Source organism: Polypterus senegalus, chromosome 12 (assembly GCF_016835505.1).
Source record: "Polypterus senegalus isolate Bchr_013 chromosome 12, ASM1683550v1, whole genome shotgun sequence".
Taxonomy (NCBI): Eukaryota; Metazoa; Chordata; class Cladistia; order Polypteriformes; family Polypteridae; genus Polypterus; species Polypterus senegalus.
The window spans coordinates 93,297,862-93,320,164 of record NC_053165.1 but is presented as its reverse complement, the minus strand read 5'-3'; the positions used below and the strand labels follow the sequence as shown (position 1 = coordinate 93,320,164).

Genomic DNA, 22,303 nt, shown 5'->3' with positions numbered 1-22,303 from the left:
CTTGCAATTGGGCTATTCAATGTCCATTTACTCACCGGTAATTTTTTTTTTTTTTTTGCTTAATTGAGACCTGGCAGCAACCCAGTGATTTTTTTCGCAGCTTAATCAAGCTGTTCTCCATGGGTTTGTTTACATTTGCCAACCCCGTGCCTCTGGTCATGGTGGATGTCTCACGTTGCAATAATCTATAGAGCGGAGTTGAAAGTATCAACTAAAACTGTGCCTCAGTATGCCTCATTTGGATCCATTGTCTTGGAAAGCAATGGACCTACTCCCACTATATTTGCCACTATTTATCCACCACCCAAGTTGAATAAGGACTTTTTAAATGAACTGTCTGAGTTTGTAAATTCTCTTTGTTCTATGTCACCTAATGTTATTTCGTTGGGTGACTTTAATATACATAAGGACACTGTTACTGATAATCTTGCGAGGGATTTTACTTTTTGCTTTAATAGTATTGGTCTGCAGCATTTTATAGACTTTCTTACTTACTCTGAAGACCATATTCTTGACCTTCTTTGTTGCTCTGGTTTTACTTCTTATAATTGTACCGCAACTAACTTGTCGATATTTGATCACAAATTGGTGTCTTTTAATGTCGACCTAATATAATCTAAATCAAATGTTTTTCAATCTATCTCATTTCGCAATATTAAGAATATTGATTTAATTGCCTTCTCCAATGGAGTCGACAGTCTGCCCAGTTGTGACCATTTATTTAACACAGATGAAATGGTTTCCTACTATAACAATGGAATATGCAGCCTTTTAGACAATCTCTTACTCCTCTGAAAACCTGGACTGTCTGTTTCATCCACTCTGCTTCCTTGTTCACCATGGAACATCAACTTAAAGCTAAGGGCCAGCATTTGGAACTCCTTTATAAAAAGATGGGCTTTGATGCCCATAAGAATATGTATGATAAACACATGCGTGTCTACAAGGATGCTTTGTTTAATTGAGTCAGCTGAAGGGAATACTAGGGCTTTATTCTCAATTGTAAACAAAATCCTCTTTTATGCCAATTTTAATATGAAAATTGGCAATATCCACCAGCAGCTGACTAGTTTTAGAAATTCCATACATGAAGTATGTTATGATCCCCCTTCTTCTTTTCTTACCAGTTTTAAACTCCCAACTGTGAAGGAAATACTTGGTATTATTAGAAAATCCAAGCCCTCTACCTGTCAGCTGGATCCAGTTTCTACTTATTTGGTTAAATTTTGTTTGTCTTCTCTTTCCTCTCTAATAACTAACATCTTACATTCTTCCCTTATCTCTGGACTTGTTCCTTTATCTTTTACAACAGCTGTAATAACTCCAGTTCTCAAGAAATCTGGTGCGGATCCCTAAACCTAAATATTTATCATCCAATCTAAAATTCCAATCTAAAATTTACCTTTCCTTTCAAAAACACTTGAAAAAACTGTTGCTGAGCAGGTTCACTCTTACCATACTGACAGTTATTTGTTTGAATGATTTCAGTCTGGCTTTCATGCATTTTACAGTACAGAGACAGCCCTGATTAAAATCACCAATGACCTGCTGATGGCAGCTGACTCTGGGCAGTTCATCATACACCATACTTGTACTCGTTGATCTGAGCTCTGCCTTCGATGCAATCTCTCACAATATTTTTCTTGAGAGATTAAATTCGATTGGTATTATTGGCACTCCACATGCCTGGTTTAAATTCTATCTCTCTGATCGTACACAGTTTGTACAGTTAAAGTTCAGATCACAAGTTTGCCCAGTTGTTAGTGGTGTTCCCCAGGCCTCTGTCTTGGGTCCCCTTCTATTTATTATTTATCTTCTGCCTCTTGGTCATATCTTTAGGAAATTTAATATTCATTTTCACTGTTATGCTGATGACACCCAGCTCTATCTGTCTATTAAGCCTGATTCCACTCTTCCACCTTCTTCCTTCTCTGACTGTCTGCAGGAAGTTAAATCATGGCGGTCTGCTAATTTTTTTAAATTAAATAGTGATAAAACGGAGGTTCTTCTGGTTGGAACTAAATCTGTTTTAGATAAATGTGGTAATATTTCATTGACTGTTGATAATTCTCTAATCTCTTCTTCCTCCCAGGTTAAGAGCTTAGGTGTTATTCTCGATAGTACCTTAAAATTCGAGGCATATATTAATAATATCACCCGGTCTCCATATTTCCATCTACGTAATATCAGCCGTTTACGTCCATCTCTTTTAGCTACCAGCACTGCTATTCTTGTTCATGCTCTGGTTACATGTTGTATTGATTATTGTAATTCTACCCTTTCTGGTCTTCCTCACAAACTCCTTTACAAACTCCAATTGCTTCAGAATGCTGCAGCTCGTATTATCACCAGTACCCCTTCCATAGAACACATTACTGTTGTCCTTCAATAGCTTCACTGGCTGCCTATTAAATACCGCATTGATTTTAAGATTCTGCTTATTACTTACAATATCCTTCATAATCTGGCACCTCCTTATCTTTCTGATCTTCTTCACATCTCCATTCCTTCTCATATCCTTAGATCTTCTACCTCTATCAATCTTATTGTACCTCCTGCTTACTTGACTACCATGGGGTTTAGAGCATTCAGTCGAGTGGCCCCTTGCCTCTGGATCTCTCTCCCACAAGACATTCATAATATCGACATACTTCCTTCCTTTAAATCTCATTTTAAAACACATCTTTTTAAGATGGCTTATTCTGTCTGATAATTTTAGCTGATAAATTAAATTTTAATTTTATTATTTATTCTGGTTGTATTGTACTGTAATTTTAATAATTTTATGTTGTGACTGTTGTTATTAATGTGCTCTGTAAGGTGTCCTTGTGAGCCTTGAAAGGCACCTAAAATAAATTATTATTATTACTGATGTAAATGCTGTTTATTTATTAATGTAATCTATTGTACATCAAATATAGATGGCAACATCCCAAAATTTAATTTTACAGGACTCCTAAATGTAGTAAAACCGTGCCAAATTTCAGATAGAAACATTGAATATTTAAACTACCTTTTTGTGTTTAGGAATTTAGCTCAGTGAGTGGCTTTAGGAATATGCAGACATTTCAGTGCAGTGAACTTGGATCCATTGCTGAATATACTTACAGACATACACACAGTCAGTCATAGTGTGATTTGGTGGATTTTGGACAGCATATACATAACAGTACTACTACTACTACTACTACTAGTGGTCCATTTTACAGTTGCCTGCCATCTTAACCAGCATGAGAACATGTAAATTCTGCTTAGTCAGTCCCCTAGACTGGGTATTCAATCACAGACCAAGTTGCAACTTTTAATAATGTTGACCCCTGCTTAACTTGCCTGTGGTAATAATAATGTCTTTTTTTTACCATTATCTTTCTCCCAACCTTCTCTTATTCCCAGAGTATATCCTACTTTTTTCATGTGCTCTTTGCAGGCTTGTAGTGGTAAAATTACTTCAGTGACTGCTTTGTATACAATTGCAACTGTCTAACAGAGACGTTTTATGTGACAAGTAGCATTACCTTTAGCAATTTATACCAGTAATGTGCATATGTACAATTATCCTCAGGAAGACTTTAAATCAGAAAAGATCAAAATACCTTTGTATGACAGCTATAAACCATCTGCAATAGAGAGGTATGAACTATTAAATGAATTGGATACATTAGTATTCAAAATTTATCAGGTCAAATAGTTGACAGTGTAAGTGGCACCACAGAGCACAGCAACAGAGTTTTAGACCAGACCTGCCCCTTCAAGATGGTATAGTTTCTACGTTTTGGTTTACTTGCAAGAAGTAATGATGCATAAGAAATGGGAATTCCTTTATACGTTGGCACACCACCAAAACAACATACTTAGAGTACCAAACCTTTCCAAACATATCTCTTGTATACATTACAAGCATACCAATATTCCTTGTAATAATCATCATAATAATCATTCTGCTTATCCTTAACATGCTGAGCTGGATTTTACAGGCAGCTATCTTCAGCAGCTTGTCCCGGCACATCTAGTAATTTCCAGGTGCTCCAGGCCAACTGTGAAATGTGAGACCTACAGCATGTACTAGATCTGCACCTTGACTTTGCCCTAGTAGACTATACCTTCTACACTTTTTCTGTGGGAGGTGTCAAGATTTCATTCTAGCTACATGCCTAAAAGCCTATCTGTTGAAGCAATAATACTCTTATATTATTACGACCTCCAATCCTGTTCATCATGAACAATTCATGAGTAGCACAGGAATTCAATAACAGCTCAACACTAGGGTTAAAATCAAGCAGCAGGCCATTCCTCCAAGTCATAATTGTTTACTTCATTTCCCTTGTGAGTACTGAATTCTCCCAGTAGGGCTACAAAGTCAATAGATGGTACACTTTCAAGCACTGTAACCATTGTCTCTAAAAAGGCTTAATACTCTACATAGTGTACACACAAACAACAGTTAATTTTTGTCTTTACATGTCAAAGTTGCATTGATGTCATCTCATCATTCACTTAAACAAACTTCAAGTTATGGCACCCAGCCTTGGGCATGTGAGCATCACCACTCCCATCCTAGGGTGTCTGACATGTGACAATGTTGGCATAAGAGAGAGGTTATTCATCATCAATAATTCTGGTTATGGAGCCAATGCAGTGTGTGGAGGTGAATTTAACTCTTTATCCAGCTTACATTTTTCACAGCCTTCTACTTCAAGACCCATGGCACTGTAGTCAATCATTTTTCCTATACCCGAGTGACTATAAAAAAGTTAGTTTAGTCACTCCTTCAGCCTGGTTTACATTGTCTTTGTTTCCCTTAATTGAAATGTGTCTTTTATGTTTGAGGTCTTTGGTAATTTAATGTTAGGATATTCTAGGTTTTGACTTTTAGTTCTAGGTTTATGTATTTGGTTTTAGCATTTTGGACTGCCTTGGCTCTTCTTGGTTCTTCCCTTTTTTGTTTATAATTATTTTCTTTTTCATTTATTTGTTTCTTTGTTTTGAATTAATTCAGCAAAATAGGTTCTTCAGTGTCTAGGGTTTCTCTTGATGGGATCTTTTGTCCTTTTTGGGTACTTTGTGACAATCATAACAGTTGGATGGTGAACCCAAATGACTGCTACATGCACCTCTTTTTGGAGTTTGACTAGGCTTCTTGGTTCTGATGATTTACCTTAGACTAGTTTGCCATAAGTAACCCTATTTGGCGCACACCTTTCTAGACAACTGAGGTACACAAGCTCTATGCCACACCAAGGTCACAATCATATGACGGGCCTTACACCATCACTGGGAATATTATCACTTTAAATTCCTGCCTAAACCAGAGTCAGAATCAAATGTATTCAGGTTTTGTACAAACAAAAGCTGCGTGTTTCATTTTTCTCCACCATTGAGTTAAAACCAAACAGATATGTGTGTAGCTATAAAATTTTCAAATCAGCAGTGGTTAGGATGTAGGTAGGTGTAAGGTGAGTAAACATTTAGTGTTTCATTATATTAATTGTTAATATTCATACTTTTTGCTTTGAAGTTATAAATTATAAAGCACGGTTTCATAGCATGTTCCTAAATTATAGTTCAATAGGAATAATTCAGTATTAGTCCACTTTGTGTTAGGGAGTGATTGTTATATTTCTGACTAATCCCTATTTTAAAGTTTATACAGGCCTGCTTTCCTAGTTCAGTTTCCACGCATTTTCATGACATTGCAGTACTGTGATGAGTAGTGAAGTGTTCTACACTATTATGTGTTACCTTATTAAATTGATTTTAATTTGATTAGGAAATGAATAGATAACATTGTGACTTTGTCTGTCTTCAACAGATATCATGGTGGAAGAGTTTGTAGAATTTGGACCATTAGATGTTTTCTTAAGAAAAGAAAAAGAACATGTGACTCCACAATGGAAGTTTACTGTGGCAAAACAACTGGCTAGTGCACTGACTTACCTGGTAATAAATATTTTTTGTTTAGATAGCATACAAAACTTTGATCCTAATGTGAACATTTTACTGTGCAATGATTACATTTAAAGCAGTAGGGCCAATTTAGTACAGCACTATCATAAAAATTGTCAATAATGACAGTGTTTTCAGTATGCAGTACTGAGGAAGAGTAAAGCTCCTTGGATTACTTCTTCAGTGACACAACTTTAGGAATCAGAGCCTTGCACTGGGCTACTTATTTAGAGTAAAAAGATTATTTTAAAAAAGACCTAATTATTCAGTGATCTAAAATGGACATCTTAACTCTGCCTATCTTTTGTTTCGACTGCTGGGTTGTTAATCTTCATACTTTGGAGGCTGTGGAGGGAATGTGTTAAAAATAACCTTGTACTTGTTTGTTAGGTAAGGAATGGAAGTCCTGCAATAAACCACTCTTAATACTTTTTTGTGTGTACCATTTACCATTAATTATTGCAAAGTACATAGAAAGCCAGTGGATCAAATCCGGAATGTCAGTTGCACCCTTATGGGATATGTTAGCTATTACCTTTAGTGATTTTTATATTGACATTGCACTTGCATCCTTTAGACAATTGTGCCTCAAATGTAACATTTTATTGATAAACTAAATTACGTGCAAGTTAGAGACTTTACTAAAAGAAATGTGACTAATTTTTCAAACCTTTTGTCACAATCTTCTGTAGAAAATGTGCATTCTAATGGTTGTGATAAAAATATAACTGGCATCTCATAACTCTACAAATGTTTTTTTTTTTTTAAAGTGAAAATCTAGATAATGTTAGACAGTAGTAGAAAGCTGGAGTTTATGTGAAATTTTCAGAAAATGGATGGAAATCAATACTAGGTCAAAGATACTGTTTCCTGTATTGGTGTGAGGTATGGACAGACTGTTCAGACTGCATAGGTATGCATTATACACACAGATCTCTCTTGATTTAGACCATCCAGAACAATCAAGACCATAATTGTGAGAGATGACATTAGGTGCCTGATATATATTTTATTATATAAGCTCCCTGTGTTGTGTTGTAAATGTCAAAGAAAGTCAAAGTATATGCTGAATTTTAAAATGTGCTCTAATTATGTTTCCTGCAGTGACCTTTACAGAATATAAACACTGCTGATTGGCCATAAGACTTCCTGTACTATGTTTTTGCTTTGGTACTTTTAACATCTCACTGGCAACCAGTTTTAGATTTAGAATTTAGAAAGGGTCTGCAGTTTTACTGTGGTATAATGTTGTAACCCACTTCCTGTTTGAAGAAATTAAACAGCAGTTTTACATGAGTGTGCGCTGTTTTGACTATTGAAACTCTACCTAAGTAAACTCCAAAACTGTATAGTGATTATTCAAAGAATTGCGTTTACATGTAGATTTTATTTTCTTTGTGCAGGAAAACAAGAAACTAGTTCATGGCAATGTCTGTGCTAGAAACATTCTTGTGGCGAGAAAAGGACTTGATGAGAATAGCTCTCCATTTATTAAATTAAGTGATCCTGGCATAGGATTTACAGCACTTTCCAGAGAAGGTACATGTCATTTAAACTGTATACTTTTTTATGACAGGTAGGAAACTGTTTTGTCACAGAACACCAGGTTTTAGAATAATTTTATTATTTGTAAGTCATTTATCTACATTTTTTTTATTTCATCTAATGTATTAATCATAGTACAAATGACATTTTGCACTTTTCATTAATTATACTGTATATAATGTTTCTGTTTCAGCCTCACAATAAGGAGTCTTTCGCTCTTATACAATGCCATTAGTAGATGTTTATTTTGAGTGTGGCATAAACTTGATGTGATGGTAACCTGGTCAGCACTGTTTCCAGATTTGTGGCAGGAAACTGCTATTAACTGCTTTTCACACTTATTTTGAACTTTTGAACATTACTTTTTCCATTGAACAGTATGTTTTTTTTTTTTTGGTTTGTGCTCACCAGTAAAGTTCAGTTGTTTTAAATATGGATTAATAGTATGGGGTGAAGCAAGCTTTAGTCTAAATTCACGTCATCTATACATACTCAACTACAGTATAAGTGATTCTTTATGACTGCAGCATAAATTGTACATATACATTTGTAAGTGTTCATTGGATGCAGAAAAAGGTCATATCGTTATTCTCTGCAGCAACAACTGTGCTGTGTAGAAAACAGTTTGATTTGATTCTTATTTAATATTTTCAAATATACTGTAGGTGTAATTCCCCTCCACCACCAAGTCCTGTATCCAGCTGCAAAGGAGAGCATTTTTTATGTTTATTGTTTTTTTAAATAAACTAGACAAGAATAATGTCTTTTTATAACAAAAGCAAACCTTTTTTTAATTTAAAAAAAGTCAAAGTTATAGTTATTCAAGTAATTTAGTGTATAGTTTGTTTTTAATATTAAATTTATAATTATTTTTTTTTTTTAAACTAATAACAGTTTTTAATAAATGTCAAAACATTGTTTCAATTAAAGTTTAGGTCAGTTTATTCTTGCTATTTAGTTTCTTTAACACTATTATCCTTATAACTTTGATTAATACAAATTTGTTTCGCACAAACACAAGTATCAATTGCCATTATACCAGTAGCAAAACCTTTAGGCAAATTATGTTCTTTTTTCATGCAAATTGAGTTTTGCTTTCCTGATTTAATAAAATTGTCTAGTTCAGCTGGCTAATCCTGAATTATAAGCATGAAAATTTTATTTAAATCCTCTTCATTTTTATTTGTAACCAAGGTGTATATTTAATGTGCATGTGTTTTTGTTTGAATTTTAATGAAAATAGAGAAATTTTCCCTACACTTACTATTTGCAAATTCCAACAGTATGCTGATGAGAACTTGCTTTGTCTTCTTTTGATTTTTATCAGATATTCAGACAAAAATGTTCTTGCCAGAAAATGTAGCAAGTCTATTACTTAAACTAATCGTGTTTTAAGTACTTACTTTACCATTAATTTATTGTATTCCCTCTTTGTTAAGAATGTATTGAAAGAATTCCCTGGATTGCTCCTGAATGTATTCAGAACTTCAAAAATCTGAGTATTGCTGCTGACAAATGGAGTTTCGGTATAACACTGCTGGAAATTTGCTACAATGGAGATCTTCCAATGAACGAGAGTACACTGGCTGAGGTATTGACTTGATACTCAAAATAAATAAATAATTGTGTATAGCAAGACAATGGAAGCAGTGGTGGCATATCATCTACGCTGCATTATCTTTAGTAGTGACTGCCGTATATATAGTCTTGCTTTCTTTTCCTGTAGTCATTGTTAATTTTGTTCACCACCCCTGTCAGTCCACAAAAATGAAATACACATCTGTGTCTTACAAAACGTGTACTGTATATGTTAATTTCACCTTAAAATATCATTCTCAAAATGTATGTGACTTGCCCATTTACTTTAGTATTAACTTTTTCATACAGGGGATAGTGCTTTAAATATGCACATTTTCAATCAACATTCAATCAATCAACATTTATTTATATAGCACATATTCATACAAAAAATGTAGCTCAAAGTGCTTTACAAAATGAATAGAAAAATAGACACAATAAAAAATAAACATAAGTCAACATTAATTAACATAGAATAAGAGTAAGGTCCGATGGCCTTACTTACATACACTGACTTACATACATCTACTAATTAACAAGTGAATTGTTACATCGAAAACAATTATCATTTTACAGAATCTATTGTAAAAAATGTGTTGCCATCAAGAAGGGCTTTCAGCATCAAATATTTCTGCTGCAGTACCCCTTGATTATTAGATACAGAGAGGATAGTTGTAAACCTTGGGTAAGCACTGGGAAACTCAATTTATGGTGCGTCTAGATAGACAGTAGGAAGGACAGCTTGATGGCAGGGTAGATAGTAAGAGATATGAAAGAGACAATTTAAGGATTGTGAGTTGGAATACTGGGAGTATGATGGGAAAATTGTCCAAAGTAGTGCAAAAATAGTAAACAGAAGGATTAAATGTATGTTCTGTTTAGGAGATGAGGTGGGAAGGTAAACTTTCATAATGGCTTATTGGGAACATTGAGTGATTGCAATTTTTCAGACAGGGGCGATGTAATGGCAATGCCAAAGTTTGTGTGCGTGTGTCTGAAAAACGGGTAAACAAAATGGGTGAGGTAAACAGATTGAATAATCATGTTGTATTACTTAGGATGATTTTTGGTTTATTTCTAATTGAAATAGTCTCATACTACACAGGTTGGCAGAAGTGATGACGAGAAAGATGACTTTTGAAGGTGACCACTTTGTCCCCTCAGGGGAAGTTAATTGTAATGGTCATCCCATGAATGGGCATGTTGGTTCAAGTACTGATGGTTATGATGGAGTCCATTAGGTCTTTAGCTTTGGTAAAAGGAATGTTGAGAATGGGAGGATTCTGGACTTTGCCAATGGATATGGTTGTTTGCAACACCATATTTATGAAGGAAGAAAGCTGATTATAACATGGAGGAAAGTGTGTATGTAATCCTTGGAGAAGCTGTTTATCAAACATCACTTTCATTGATAGTTAAGTTAGTTAGTGGCATGTAAATTTAGATATAAGTAGTGGAGTTGTTTTGGAGAAAGTAGGGGTGTTCTGCTACCTTAGTGACAGGATGAGTGGGATAGTGATAATAGCCCATGGAAGAAATTCAGAGAGTTGTCAGTCATTCTGACCTTTTAAAGGAGTTTCTGTAACATTGAAGGGTAAATTTCAATGTCAAGTTATTTATATAGCACATTTAAAACAACATAGTAATGCTGCAGCCAAAGTGCTTTACAATAATAGAATAAAAGAAATTAAGGGTAAAGTTAATGAAAGGTCTATAAGAAGTGATATGGTCTAGTATTTACACACTTTTGTTGAAAGTGGAATATAAAGGATGTATGGAGTGTCTTAGAGTTAAATAGCAGTGGGTACAGATTTAAGGGGAAAACTTGATGAGAAGGTGTTTTGTGATAAGAGAAGCAGACTAAAGTGGTTTGGGCATGTATAGTGAATGGTCAGAGGGATTCACCAACATAGAGATGGAGGAGATGAGGCCTGGAGGGTGGCCAAAGAAAATGTGGTTGGAGGTGGTATTGGAGGATATGAAAATCTGGGTCTCGCCCTAAAAGATGCCCGGGACTGTGATGAGTGGAAGAAAAGGATTTCGGGGAAACTGGATAAGCTGGGCAAAATAGCTGTTAAACCAGTGAGTGTGATATTGGTAAATTTTAGATTTTATGTTGGCTCATTTTCTGTTTTTTATATCATAGTCATAGGTTGCAAACATGTGTTTCTCCCAAAACGTTTCTCATTCAGTTTTAAGTCATACATGTGGAAAACAATTTTCTCTCTGGGATTAATAAAGTGTATCAAGTTTTAAAAAAAAAACTTTAATTCAGCATAGCTAAATTATTTTCTTTTTGATTTTCTTTTACCTTTTCCAGAAAGAACGGTTTTATGAGAAAAAATCTCATCTGCCTGAACCATCTTCAAAAGAGTTGGCCAGCTTCATCAGCAAGTGCCTGAACTATGACCCCACAGAGCGACCTTCTTTCAGAACTGTCCTTCGAGAGCTTACAGAGTTGCAACAGAAAAGTAAATATAGTAATAATTTATGTTAAACAATGAATTAATCTGGCTGTAGCAAATAGGCATATTGTTGTTTAAATATATTTATTTAGCAGATGATTTTACCCCAAGTGAATTATAAAAACGATCTGTAATACATTCAGTTTAAATGATTACCGAATGTGTTTAAATGTTGTACTATAGTTGGTCCCAAGGTTAGGGGAAAAAAAATAAATCAATAAACACACAACTCATACAATATATAACAAGACTAAACTACATATTGTGTTTCAGACCCAGATATTTCTTCAAGATGTAGTGTCCAGCCCGATGCTGACCCATCTGTGTTCCTTAAGCGATATCTTAAAAAAATGAGAGACCTTGGTGAGGTGAGGAAACTACTGTGGCTCCATTTTATGTCTGTTTGCTGATATACACCTTAATAAGAGGATACATTTCTGTCTGTGTGTTTGTCTGTCTGTCCATCTGGTTGCAATGTCTCTGCCATTCCAACAGATGGCACATCACAAACATTAACACAGCTTCTACGAATCCCATTCCAAATGACATATAATAGAAACCTATGCTTTGTGTGGTGCACAACAAACTTTAGTGCTGAAGTCTGATTTGATTACGTAGACTTCAACCCATCTTAGATGGGTAGCATATCTAGTAAGTTAAAGGATAAGTTTGGTACTTTTCAGGTTAATTATTTCTTCACAAACATGGTATATATGCATTTGCCATGTGAAATAGTGTCCTAAAGTTGAGTGCTTTTTAAAAAATGAATTTAAATAAGCGAATAAAAAACATATCCTTTCCATGAGAAAAATAGTACCAGAAATATGCAATAAAATCATTATTTCCAGATCCCTTTTGTTGTCACAAACATGTGACGGAAACATGGATTAACACTCAACAACTACTTTGGCTTTAAAAATTGACATATCTGGTAAGTTTTTAAGCTTTTCCTATGTGCCCCATGCCCTTTGAAATATACTGAACTTATCCTTTAATAAATGAGTATAACTTAATGCATGGCAGAGTGATGGCTCTGAGGCTAGGGATCTGCACTGATAATCAGAAGGTTGCCGGTTCAAACCCCGTAAAATGCCAAAAGGTACTCTGCTCTGTTGGGCCCTTGAGCAAGGCCCTTAACCTGCAATTGCTGAGCGCTTTGAGTAGTGAGAAAAGTGCTATATAAATGCAAAGAATTATTATTATTATTGCATGGGATATTCACCAGCTTGTCCATGCATAGATATGTACAAGGATAAAAGATGAACAATTAAAAACATGAAAATGAAATAAGTTTCAATCTGCTGGTCTACTTCACTGAACTTTATAACCACATTTATATTGTTCTGGGCCAAATATTGTAATGGATTTTGTCTCTTCCAGGGACATTTTGGAAAAGTATCACTCTATGTTTATGACCCCAACAATGATGGCACTGGTGAACAAGTAGCAGTGAAGTCTCTGAAGCAAGATAGTAGCAGTCAGCTTCAAGAGTGCTGGAAACGGGAAATTGAAATTCTAAGAGCACTTTACCACAAAAATATTGTAAAATACAAAGGATGTTGTAGTGAATTTGGTATGTTGGCTGTTTTGACGAAAATGTAAATATATTCAGTGAGTTGTTATCATTTTCTCACTTACTTTTTTTGGTTTTGCAGGGGGGCAGATGGTTCAGCTAATCATGGAGTTTCTTCCTCTTGGGAGCCTACGTGATTACTTACCTAAACACCATATAGGTTTGAAACAAATACTGTTGTTTGCAGAGCAGATTTCTGAGGCAAGTAGAAATATGCATCTTTTTTATTTTTTATCTTGCACGTTACAATCCCCTTGCTTCAAATTTGTTTAGTGTTTCTGGTTAATAAGTAATTTCAAATGCCTGTTGTCCAGTATTTATAGTCTGAAGTTTCTTAATGTCCTATTTTAGCTTTTATTTTGATTTTAATAAACTGGATGGATCACAGTCATTTTTGCTTGTTTTTCCTTAATGTTTGGAAAGTGATATTTAAAAAGAATATTGCAACGTGTCCTTCTATTTCCTAATTCTTCTTACGGTTATAAGATTTACAGACAAATAGCGTTACACATTTTTTTAAGATAAATAACTGCCCAAATGTATCAAAGATTAGACCCTAACTGTAAGCAGTGTCTCACTAGGTAATGTGTTTTGAGATTATCCTAAACTAAGTTCAGGTTGGGGGGGGTGGTGATATTTGCTTATTTGTTGGATAGTATTAGATTCACATTTTTTCCTCATTATTTAATAGCCTTGTTTGGAGCAACAATATGAGCTATATTGCCTTTGATTCCCGTATGTCTAATCATTTTCCTCTGATGATGATACCTGGTAGGTGTCAAAAGCTCAGGAACAAAAGACTGTTATATGATATGTGATTCATTCTTTCCCTTTTTGGGTTTCTAGCCTATAAATATGCAAACTGTATCACAGACCTCTCTCTTTCTGTATGCATGTGTGTATACGTACATAAAACAAAATATCTTGCATGGTAGTAATATCAAGGAGACATTCTTTTATATATTTACTTTTTTTTAAAAAAAGGGTATGGAATATCTTCATTCAAAGCGTTACATTCATCGAGACCTTGCAGCAAGAAATGTTCTTCTTGAAACAGAGAACACAGTGAAGATTGGAGATTTTGGACTGAGCAAATACATTCCTGAGAATGCAGAGTATTACAGAGTCAATGAAGAGGGAGATAGTCCTGTTTTCTGGTGGGTGTTGTCTACTTTAGTAAGAGATTATGGTTCGTTCTGTAACCCCTTTTCCAATTGTGTAATGCACAATTTTAACAACTAAAAGTCATTTTATACTAATACTGCACCCCAACATGTATCTTTACAAGCAGTATTGGTGCGTATAAGGGTCATGTAATTTGGAATGGTATATACCAACTGCTTTCATTCCAGCTGCTTCCAGTAATGTAGGCCATACCTACCCATTTAAAAGCATCATATAGAAGAATAGAAGTCCTGAGAACATCTTGTAAACAACCAATAAAAGTTCCAAAGTCCTTAATCTTTTAGATTTTTATTCTTATTGAAGTTTGGTTTGAGTAAATTAGATCTGAATATGTGTTTCTACCAAAATTATTTCATGTCCATGTTTTTTCTTTGGGTTTTCAGCTTGCCTTGCCCAATACAATTTAGGCTCGCTACAATTTTTAGAGTTTAAAATATTTGTGGTTAGTGTTTTTTTTTTTTTTTAATTTGCCAGTTAATTGTTTTGAATTCTACCTCATTTTCCCCTCTGGCATGTTTAGGTGTCAATATTAAAACAAAATTAAAAAAAAAAAAAAAGCATAATATGATTTGTCAGCTGTGAATTGAATTGTAAGGTTTAAGAAGTAACATTTCTTTGGTAAAAAAATGTATTATGTAAAACAGCAATGTAAACCATATCATAATTGATGAGCTTAGCAACAGAAACCCGACAGATGAATACAAGTTCAGCTCACTATAGTCTTAAATCTATCCATCCATAAATACATTTTGCAAACCCACTTGTCATAAATCTTATTTGAAAATTTAAAGATTTATGAAAGAGTAAATTTTAACTAGTTTTCAACCGGTCCAGACTAAATCAAAAAGGAGGAGTGGGTTTTTTTTTTTTGTTTTTTTTTAACATATGCATTGCTTTTAGATCCAAAAATTTGGTTGCAGCGTCACTTTTAAAGTATAAATGACATCTGATTCTGTTGCTTTGCACCAAGGATTTAATGAATGTCCTTATGTCAGTTGTACTAATATTTTGTTAAAATTGCCAGCAGCATATCTTAAATTGTATCATTAGCTCTTTGGAGGAAATATTTAGCTTGATTTTGTAATATTGTTTTTTTCACTTGGGAGTGTTTTTCACATAATTTTCATTGTTTTAATTTAAGGTATTCTATAGAGAGCATGAAAGAAAGCAAGTTCTCTTTTGCAACTGATGTTTGGGCTTTTGCTGTTACATTGTATGAGCTCCTCACATACTGTGATCACCGACTTAGTCCTCCAGTGGTAAGTAAAATATTTAAAACACCCTTTTAATTATGTACAAGTCTATTTAAATGTTAAGGCTGGGAATCGATTTAAAAAAACGAATCACATACATATATGTAATTAATTTATGATTAATCGCATCTAATATTAAAACCATAATTATAAAATTAATACATAAATCATGAAGTAAATACACACTAAATCACAAAATTAACGTAGAATCAATACAAAGGAATTAAAAAAAAAAAATTAATGGCATAGTTTAAACTTAAACAATGACCTTAAACCTGAACTTTTAACAAAATAATACTTGAGTAAGTACAACCTGAATTTGAATGCCTTGCTTATAGGCAAGTTAAAAGGAAGTCAATAAGACTATGAGGCCAGTGTATTAATTCTCAAATTGACATAGCATATGAAACACAGATGTGTCAAAGTAAAAAATGATTGAAACAACTGCTGACTTTGAATGCACTGCTAAAAACTGATTTAATTGAAAGAATATGCATCTCTTAAATGGGCATACATTAAAACTTGTTTTAAAACTCTGCAAATACTATCCTCAATTGTTTGTCACCAACGATTGAAAATTACATTATACACAAGTGCTATGTCTACAAACGGCAACCTCCAAGCTGCTTTTTTTTTTTTCTTTCTTTCTCTTAGGCAGTTTCTTGTCTAAGAGATTTAATGCTTTTATGGTTGGTAAAATCGTTGTGTACCTTGGGATTTTTTTGGGTACAAAAACATGCCACCACAGAAAAATGGTTGGAAAGACACAGCTCTCTGTACCTTCTATCACGCTTAAAATCTGACACTTTGCATTACTTGGATGGTTATGTTGTGCTCTTTGATAGATAGATAGATACTTTATTAATCCCAAGGGGAAATTCACATAATCCAGCAGCAGTATACTGATACAAAGAAACAATATTAAATTAAATAGTAATAAAAATGAAAAGAATTAAAATAAAATTAATGTTCGCATTTACACCCCCGGGTGGAATTGAAGAGTCGCATAGTGTGGGGGAGGAACGATCTCTTTAGTCTGTCAGTGGAACAGGACAGTGACAAAAGTCTGTCACTGAAGCTACTCCTCTGCCTGGAGATGACACTGTTAAGTGGATGCAGTGGATTCTCCATGATTGACAGGAGTTTGCTTAATGCCCGTCGCTCTGCCACAGATGTTAAACTGTCCAACTTTAATCCTACAATGGAGCCTGCCTTCTTAACAAGTTTGTCCAGGCGTGAGGCATCTTTCATCTTTATGCTGCCACCCCAGCACACCACCGCGTAGAAGAGGGCACTCGCCACAACCGTCTGGTAGAACATCTGCAGCATCTTACTGCAGATGTTGAAGGATGCCAACCTTCTCAGAAAGTATATTCTGCTCTGAGCTTTCTTACATAGAGCATCAGTATTGGCAGTCCAGTCCAATTTGTCATCCAGCTGCACTCCCAGATATTTATAGGTATGCACCCTCTGCACACAGTCACCTTTGATGATCACAGGGTCCATGAGGGGCCTGGGCCTCCTAAAATCCACCACCAGCTCCTTGGTCTTGCTGGTGTTAAGGTGTAAGTGGTTTGAGTCGCACCATTTAACAAAGTCTTTGATTAACTTTCTGTACTCCTCCTCCTGCCCACTCCTGATGCAGCCCACAATAGCAGTGTCATCAGCGAACTTTTGCACGTGGCAGGACTCCGAGTCATATTGGAAGTCTGATGTATATAGACTGAACAGGACCGGAGAAAGTACAGTCCCCTGCGGCGCCCCTGTATTGCTGCACGCGATGTCAGACCTGCAGTTCCCAAGACGCACATATTGAGGTCTGTCTGTAAGATAGTCCACAATCCATGCCACAAGGTGTGAATCTACTCCCATCTCAGTCAGCTTATCCCTAAGGAGCAGAGGTTGGATGGTGTTGAAGGCGCTAGAGAAGTCCAAAAACATAATTCTTACAGCACCACTGCCTCTCTCCAGGTGGGAGAGGGATCGATGAAGCATATAGATGATGGCATCCTCCGCTCCCACCTTCTCCTGGTATGCGAACTACAGAGGGTCTAGGGCGTGACGGACCTGTGGCCTCAGGTGGTGAAGCAGCAGCCGCTCCATGGTCTTCATCAGATGTGACGTCAGAGCAACAGGCCGGAAGTCATTCAGCTCACTAGGACGTGATACCTTTGGGACAGGAGTGATACAAGATGTTTTCCAAAGCCTCGGGACTCTCCCCTGTTCCAGGCTCAGTTTGAAGATGCGCTGTATAGGACTCCCCAGTTCCAACGCACAGGCCTTCAGCAATCGTGGCGATACACCATCTTTGCATGCATTAGCAAAGATACTGCAAACTGGAATAATGAAGTAGGGATAATCATTACACTTCTCTTTCGTAGAATTTTGTCATTATATTAGGGTAGTCAGCACTGTCAGCTGGCTGTTAGACTGGCAAGTTAAATAAATACAAAGGTACTAGAGACTTGGTTTTAGTGTCACTTAAAGATAACTTATTTAGCATTTATGGGATATGACATTAATTTGATCTGCGTACAGAAAAATGAAATGGGGTGAAAAAAAGCATAATTTTTACCTTTGCAGCTTTACTCTAGCATCACACCAGGACTACTGTAAACCCCTCTTTCCTTTCATGCCCCTGTACCTGTGTCAGTATGTATAAATCAAGAAAATCAACATCAGAGCCTTTTATTGACATGTGGTGTATCATTGTAAACCAGATAATATGAAATGTTAAACCTTTCATTTAAAATTTTATTTAATAAAATTTTTAAAGGTAGTATATAAATATAGTACAGTACTAGATGTGTATGTACATTTTAGTGTTATTGTTTCGTATTGATAAAAAAAAATGACATGAAAATGCAGCCATCACCAAAGCACTTCCTGAAATGATTGCCTCGTTGCCGCCCCTGGAGGTGAGCATATTTTTAAATGTGTAGTGAGGTTTCTGATATTGTCTATTGGAGTGTAATTCTTAATATAGTCAGGAAGCAGGTGAGTGACGGCACAATTTATTGTTCATGGTTGCTTCCTGATTATATTAAGAATTACTCTCCAACAGACAATATCAGAAACCTCACTAATATCAGCAATTGTTATTTCTAAATTTTATTTAGAAAGTCATTTAAGTAAATTGTAGAAGATATTTTTAAATGATTAAACAAACTGGATGGGGGTAAATTTGCTTCTTACTAATTGTTTAAAGGTGACCTAGTTTATCTTTTTTTAATGTTTTTCTTTTTTGGTTATTTTTATAAAGATTTGGTCTAAAAATGATTATACAAATACCAATTTTATTTCCAGGTAAGAAATGTACATTGTTTTATGTGTAAGCCTATCATTTAGTTTTCTTTTCATGAGGGGGAAGAGAAAGAAACAGGTTGAGAACCCCTGCTCTAGATTTCAACTAATCTGATAATGGCTGTAATATGGCACTTACCCCTAGTGTTATACTGTACACATGCTATTTCTGTGTCAGGGACATGATTGGGCGGTGCAGAGAAAATTAATTGTTAACTATTGTAACCCATGGCTGATAGGAAAATAGAATTACATCGCAAAAGTTCATGTTTTATTAAACTGCAGTTACTTGACCTAGAAGGGAATTTTCTGTGGATTCAGGTGAAGATCTGCCTAAAGGCATATGTTGTTTCATTTTCAATTTTGTCTTTTTAATATTTTAATTTTCTTTAGTGAATAATAATTTAATTTGGGTAGTGTGATGGGCATTTCTTCTGTGATTCTTTGTAGTGAGGTGTTCAGAAATACCCTTATAATAATTGGCAGTTCTTTCTTTCCTATTTTGTGAATGAACAAGAATAGCAAAGTTACTGTAAAGAGCTGCTGTGCATAGAAGAGTCACCTCAGAAATCATCACATTTAAGAATGAAGACTACATCTCAGATTTCTTCTTTTTCTTAAATAATAAGCCCTCATATATTGTCTCAAACAATTAGTTGGATGATTGTGTGAAAAACATTCAATTTTCTCATTTTTGTTGTGTAATTGGGTGATGTATATTCTTGTCCATTCTGCTTTTGTAGGTGTTACATGCTTTCCATTAACATGGGGCTGACACCAGGGAAGCAATAGGCATAAAATTACAGAATGGTGCAAAAACAAATTTTAGACTTTGCTAGGTGTAATAAACCTCAACGCATATGTAAAACCAGATTAAATATAAAAGGGGTAATAACATTTTCAAATCCTCTTAGTACCTTTCATGGTTGTGAAGGACCAGGAAACATCCCAAGACAGAGCGACTGTCCATCACAGGACCCATTCCCACATTTGCCCACGAGCCAGTTTATACTCGGCAATTAACATAAAGTGGGAATGTGCATGGAAAACAGAAATACTACAAGAAAAACTATTTAGACATGAGAACATACAAACAGTACCTGGACAGTACCTAGGTGTGGGGTTCATCCCCAGGATCCGGGATTTGTGAAGAGGCAGCTGTGCTAACCATGATCCTACTAGGCATGCTGCCTATTAAGAGGAAAATGGGTTCATCATTCAGTGTTCTTTCCGTCTTTTCAGAAATACCTAGAGATGATTGGCAACACACAAGGCCAGTTAACAGTACTGCGACTCATTGAACTACTGGAGAGTAAAAGACGTTTGCCTTATCCTAAAGACTGCCCGCTTGAGGTAAAGAAGTCCTTTATGCTTTTTTTTTTTGTTGCTTATTATAAGAACTGGGTATAATTGTTGTAAGCAGTCTTTATCTTGTAATTTTTGAAATATCTTTTCTAATTTCATCAACCTCAGTTGTTTTTCACATTAGAAACTGGTATGAAAACTGACAATTTTAGGTTGTGACTTTTAATGTATATTTAAGGTAAAGCATTAAAAGTTTTTATCCATGAGTATAACTTATCCATTTAAGATATGATTGTACAGTTGGCACTTTTAGAATATAATCCCATAAATCATTCAAACCAGCTTATTGCACATTATGCTGACAGTGAGATATCTTTTATGGAAGATGTAAGATGTTTAAATCTTGCACTTGTTTTGGACTAAAAGATGCATCAGTTAATCTGAATGATTTTTATAAGCATAAAGAAAAAACACTAATGTACTGTATGTATTTTAGAAATATTACACTTAGAAATCTTTGTGAATAGGTAATATAAAGGAAGAAAGTGTGTTTGGTAGTTGAATTATTATTTCTAATATCTTATTATTTTTGTTAACTCTAGGTCTGCACGCTAATGGAAAAATGCTGGGACAGTGATCCTGCTCGCCGACCAATGTTTAATGAAATCATTGTATCAATTAAGGAAATAACTGAGAAGTTTTATCAGCCAGCAACTGTCAAATTAAATCTGATCAGCCAGCCTTAAAAGGTTTTGTTTTTCATGTACAATACGTATTTTTCAGAGGAGGACAGTCTCCAGTTTCTCCTGTGCAAAGAACATTTCTTCTTCTTCTTCTTCTTCTTTTTTTTTTTTTCTTTTGGACTCTTAAATTTCAAACTTCCTTAAAGAATTTAAGGTGGAGATCATGTGAACAATATTAATTACATTTTTACAATGCCTTGAAAAGATGACTAATTCACCTTTGTAAAGGTCTGGGATCTTATTACAATGCAGACTTTAGATTGTTTTTTATACAAGTTACCAAAATTGTGTTTAGAAAGTAAAAAGACCAAGAGGTGATATTTTGTGCAGAAGAAAAAGGACATTAAGAATGCAGGCTTTTGCATAAAGAACCTAGAATTTAAAATAAAAGGCTCAGAATCTTTGCAGGTTTTTAATAACAGGTTGAACTTTTGCTGACAACAAAGTATGGGACTATCAAATAAAGAGATATCTGTGTATGTGTAATTGAATATGTTTATATAGTGCAATCCTTTATTATGTTATAATGCGCTGCTTTTACAGAAAGTGAGAATGCAACAATCCTTATTGGGTGCAGTTCACTCGGTCATTTTGGCTGGTCATAACAACCAGCTGTTTTATGAGATACATAAAGTAATCACTGGATGATTAGATCGTAATTAAATTGCTTGACATTTTTACCATAAGAATAGATTTAAATATAAGAAGGTATTTGCTTTATTTGCTTACATTTATGAATAATTATAATTTGTAATATATTTACAATTGTGCCTCTTAAATATATCTTTGCCATTAAGATGTGATTGAAGAATTTGCGAAACCTGACAAATCCTATAGAAAACTGTGAAATTGTAAGTTTTTTTTGTTAATATTTTGTATTATTGGCAAAAAAGTACTGTATACATATAACTTAAATCTTAAAACAAAATGTTTATGTTGCCAAGATTTATTTTAGGTCAAAAACTGCCAAGCACATTTGTTTTGGTGTAGAGAAGTCCCGTTCAGGTATAGCATTGTTTGAAAATGTTTTGGAAGAAGCTTAGTCAGCATACTTTATGAAATATGCTTAAAGCATATAAATACCCAAATATAAAGTCAGCATTAATCTGTTTTATTTTTAAAAGTCTGCCTCAGTTAGTAACAAAGGGTGCATTGTATCAAGTGAATATGCATGATTTTTCAAGCATAATTTGAAACATCCTAAGAAATGCACTAAAGTAGCATGATAAGCACCCACAAATGTTATCCTTCTTACAAAGTCAAGGTTTAATAAGCACGTTTTTAGTCTCATGGGTTGGAATAAGTAGTGGTTTACTGGGCTGTCGGAAATCTTTTGAAACTGAGGCACATATTTATTTAAATAGATTTGGTTATGTATTTAGGATTCAGGATTCCTACTGCATATTCTGT

The 22,303-nt window shown here is 34.8% G+C and overlaps 1 protein-coding gene across 1 annotated transcript in view; it reads left to right on the top strand.

Annotated features, from left to right (window-relative positions):
* The window catches only part of tyk2 (tyrosine kinase 2), a 75,060-nt gene extending 53,062 nt beyond the window's left edge, over window positions 1-21,998 (top strand). The window contains exons 14-24 of the mRNA XM_039772939.1: window positions 5,810-5,937; window positions 7,347-7,482; window positions 8,928-9,079; window positions 11,387-11,537; window positions 11,805-11,899; window positions 12,912-13,104; window positions 13,187-13,305; window positions 14,089-14,261; window positions 15,431-15,548; window positions 20,088-20,198; window positions 20,753-21,998. Coding sequence (XP_039628873.1) covers window positions 5,810-5,937; window positions 7,347-7,482; window positions 8,928-9,079; window positions 11,387-11,537; window positions 11,805-11,899; window positions 12,912-13,104; window positions 13,187-13,305; window positions 14,089-14,261; window positions 15,431-15,548; window positions 20,088-20,198; window positions 20,753-20,896 — 1,520 coding nt within the window. The 3' untranslated portion in view covers window positions 20,897-21,998. The remainder of the gene's footprint in view (window positions 1-5,809; window positions 5,938-7,346; window positions 7,483-8,927; window positions 9,080-11,386; window positions 11,538-11,804; window positions 11,900-12,911; window positions 13,105-13,186; window positions 13,306-14,088; window positions 14,262-15,430; window positions 15,549-20,087; window positions 20,199-20,752) is intronic.
* Window positions 21,999-22,303: the final 305 nt, after the last annotated feature.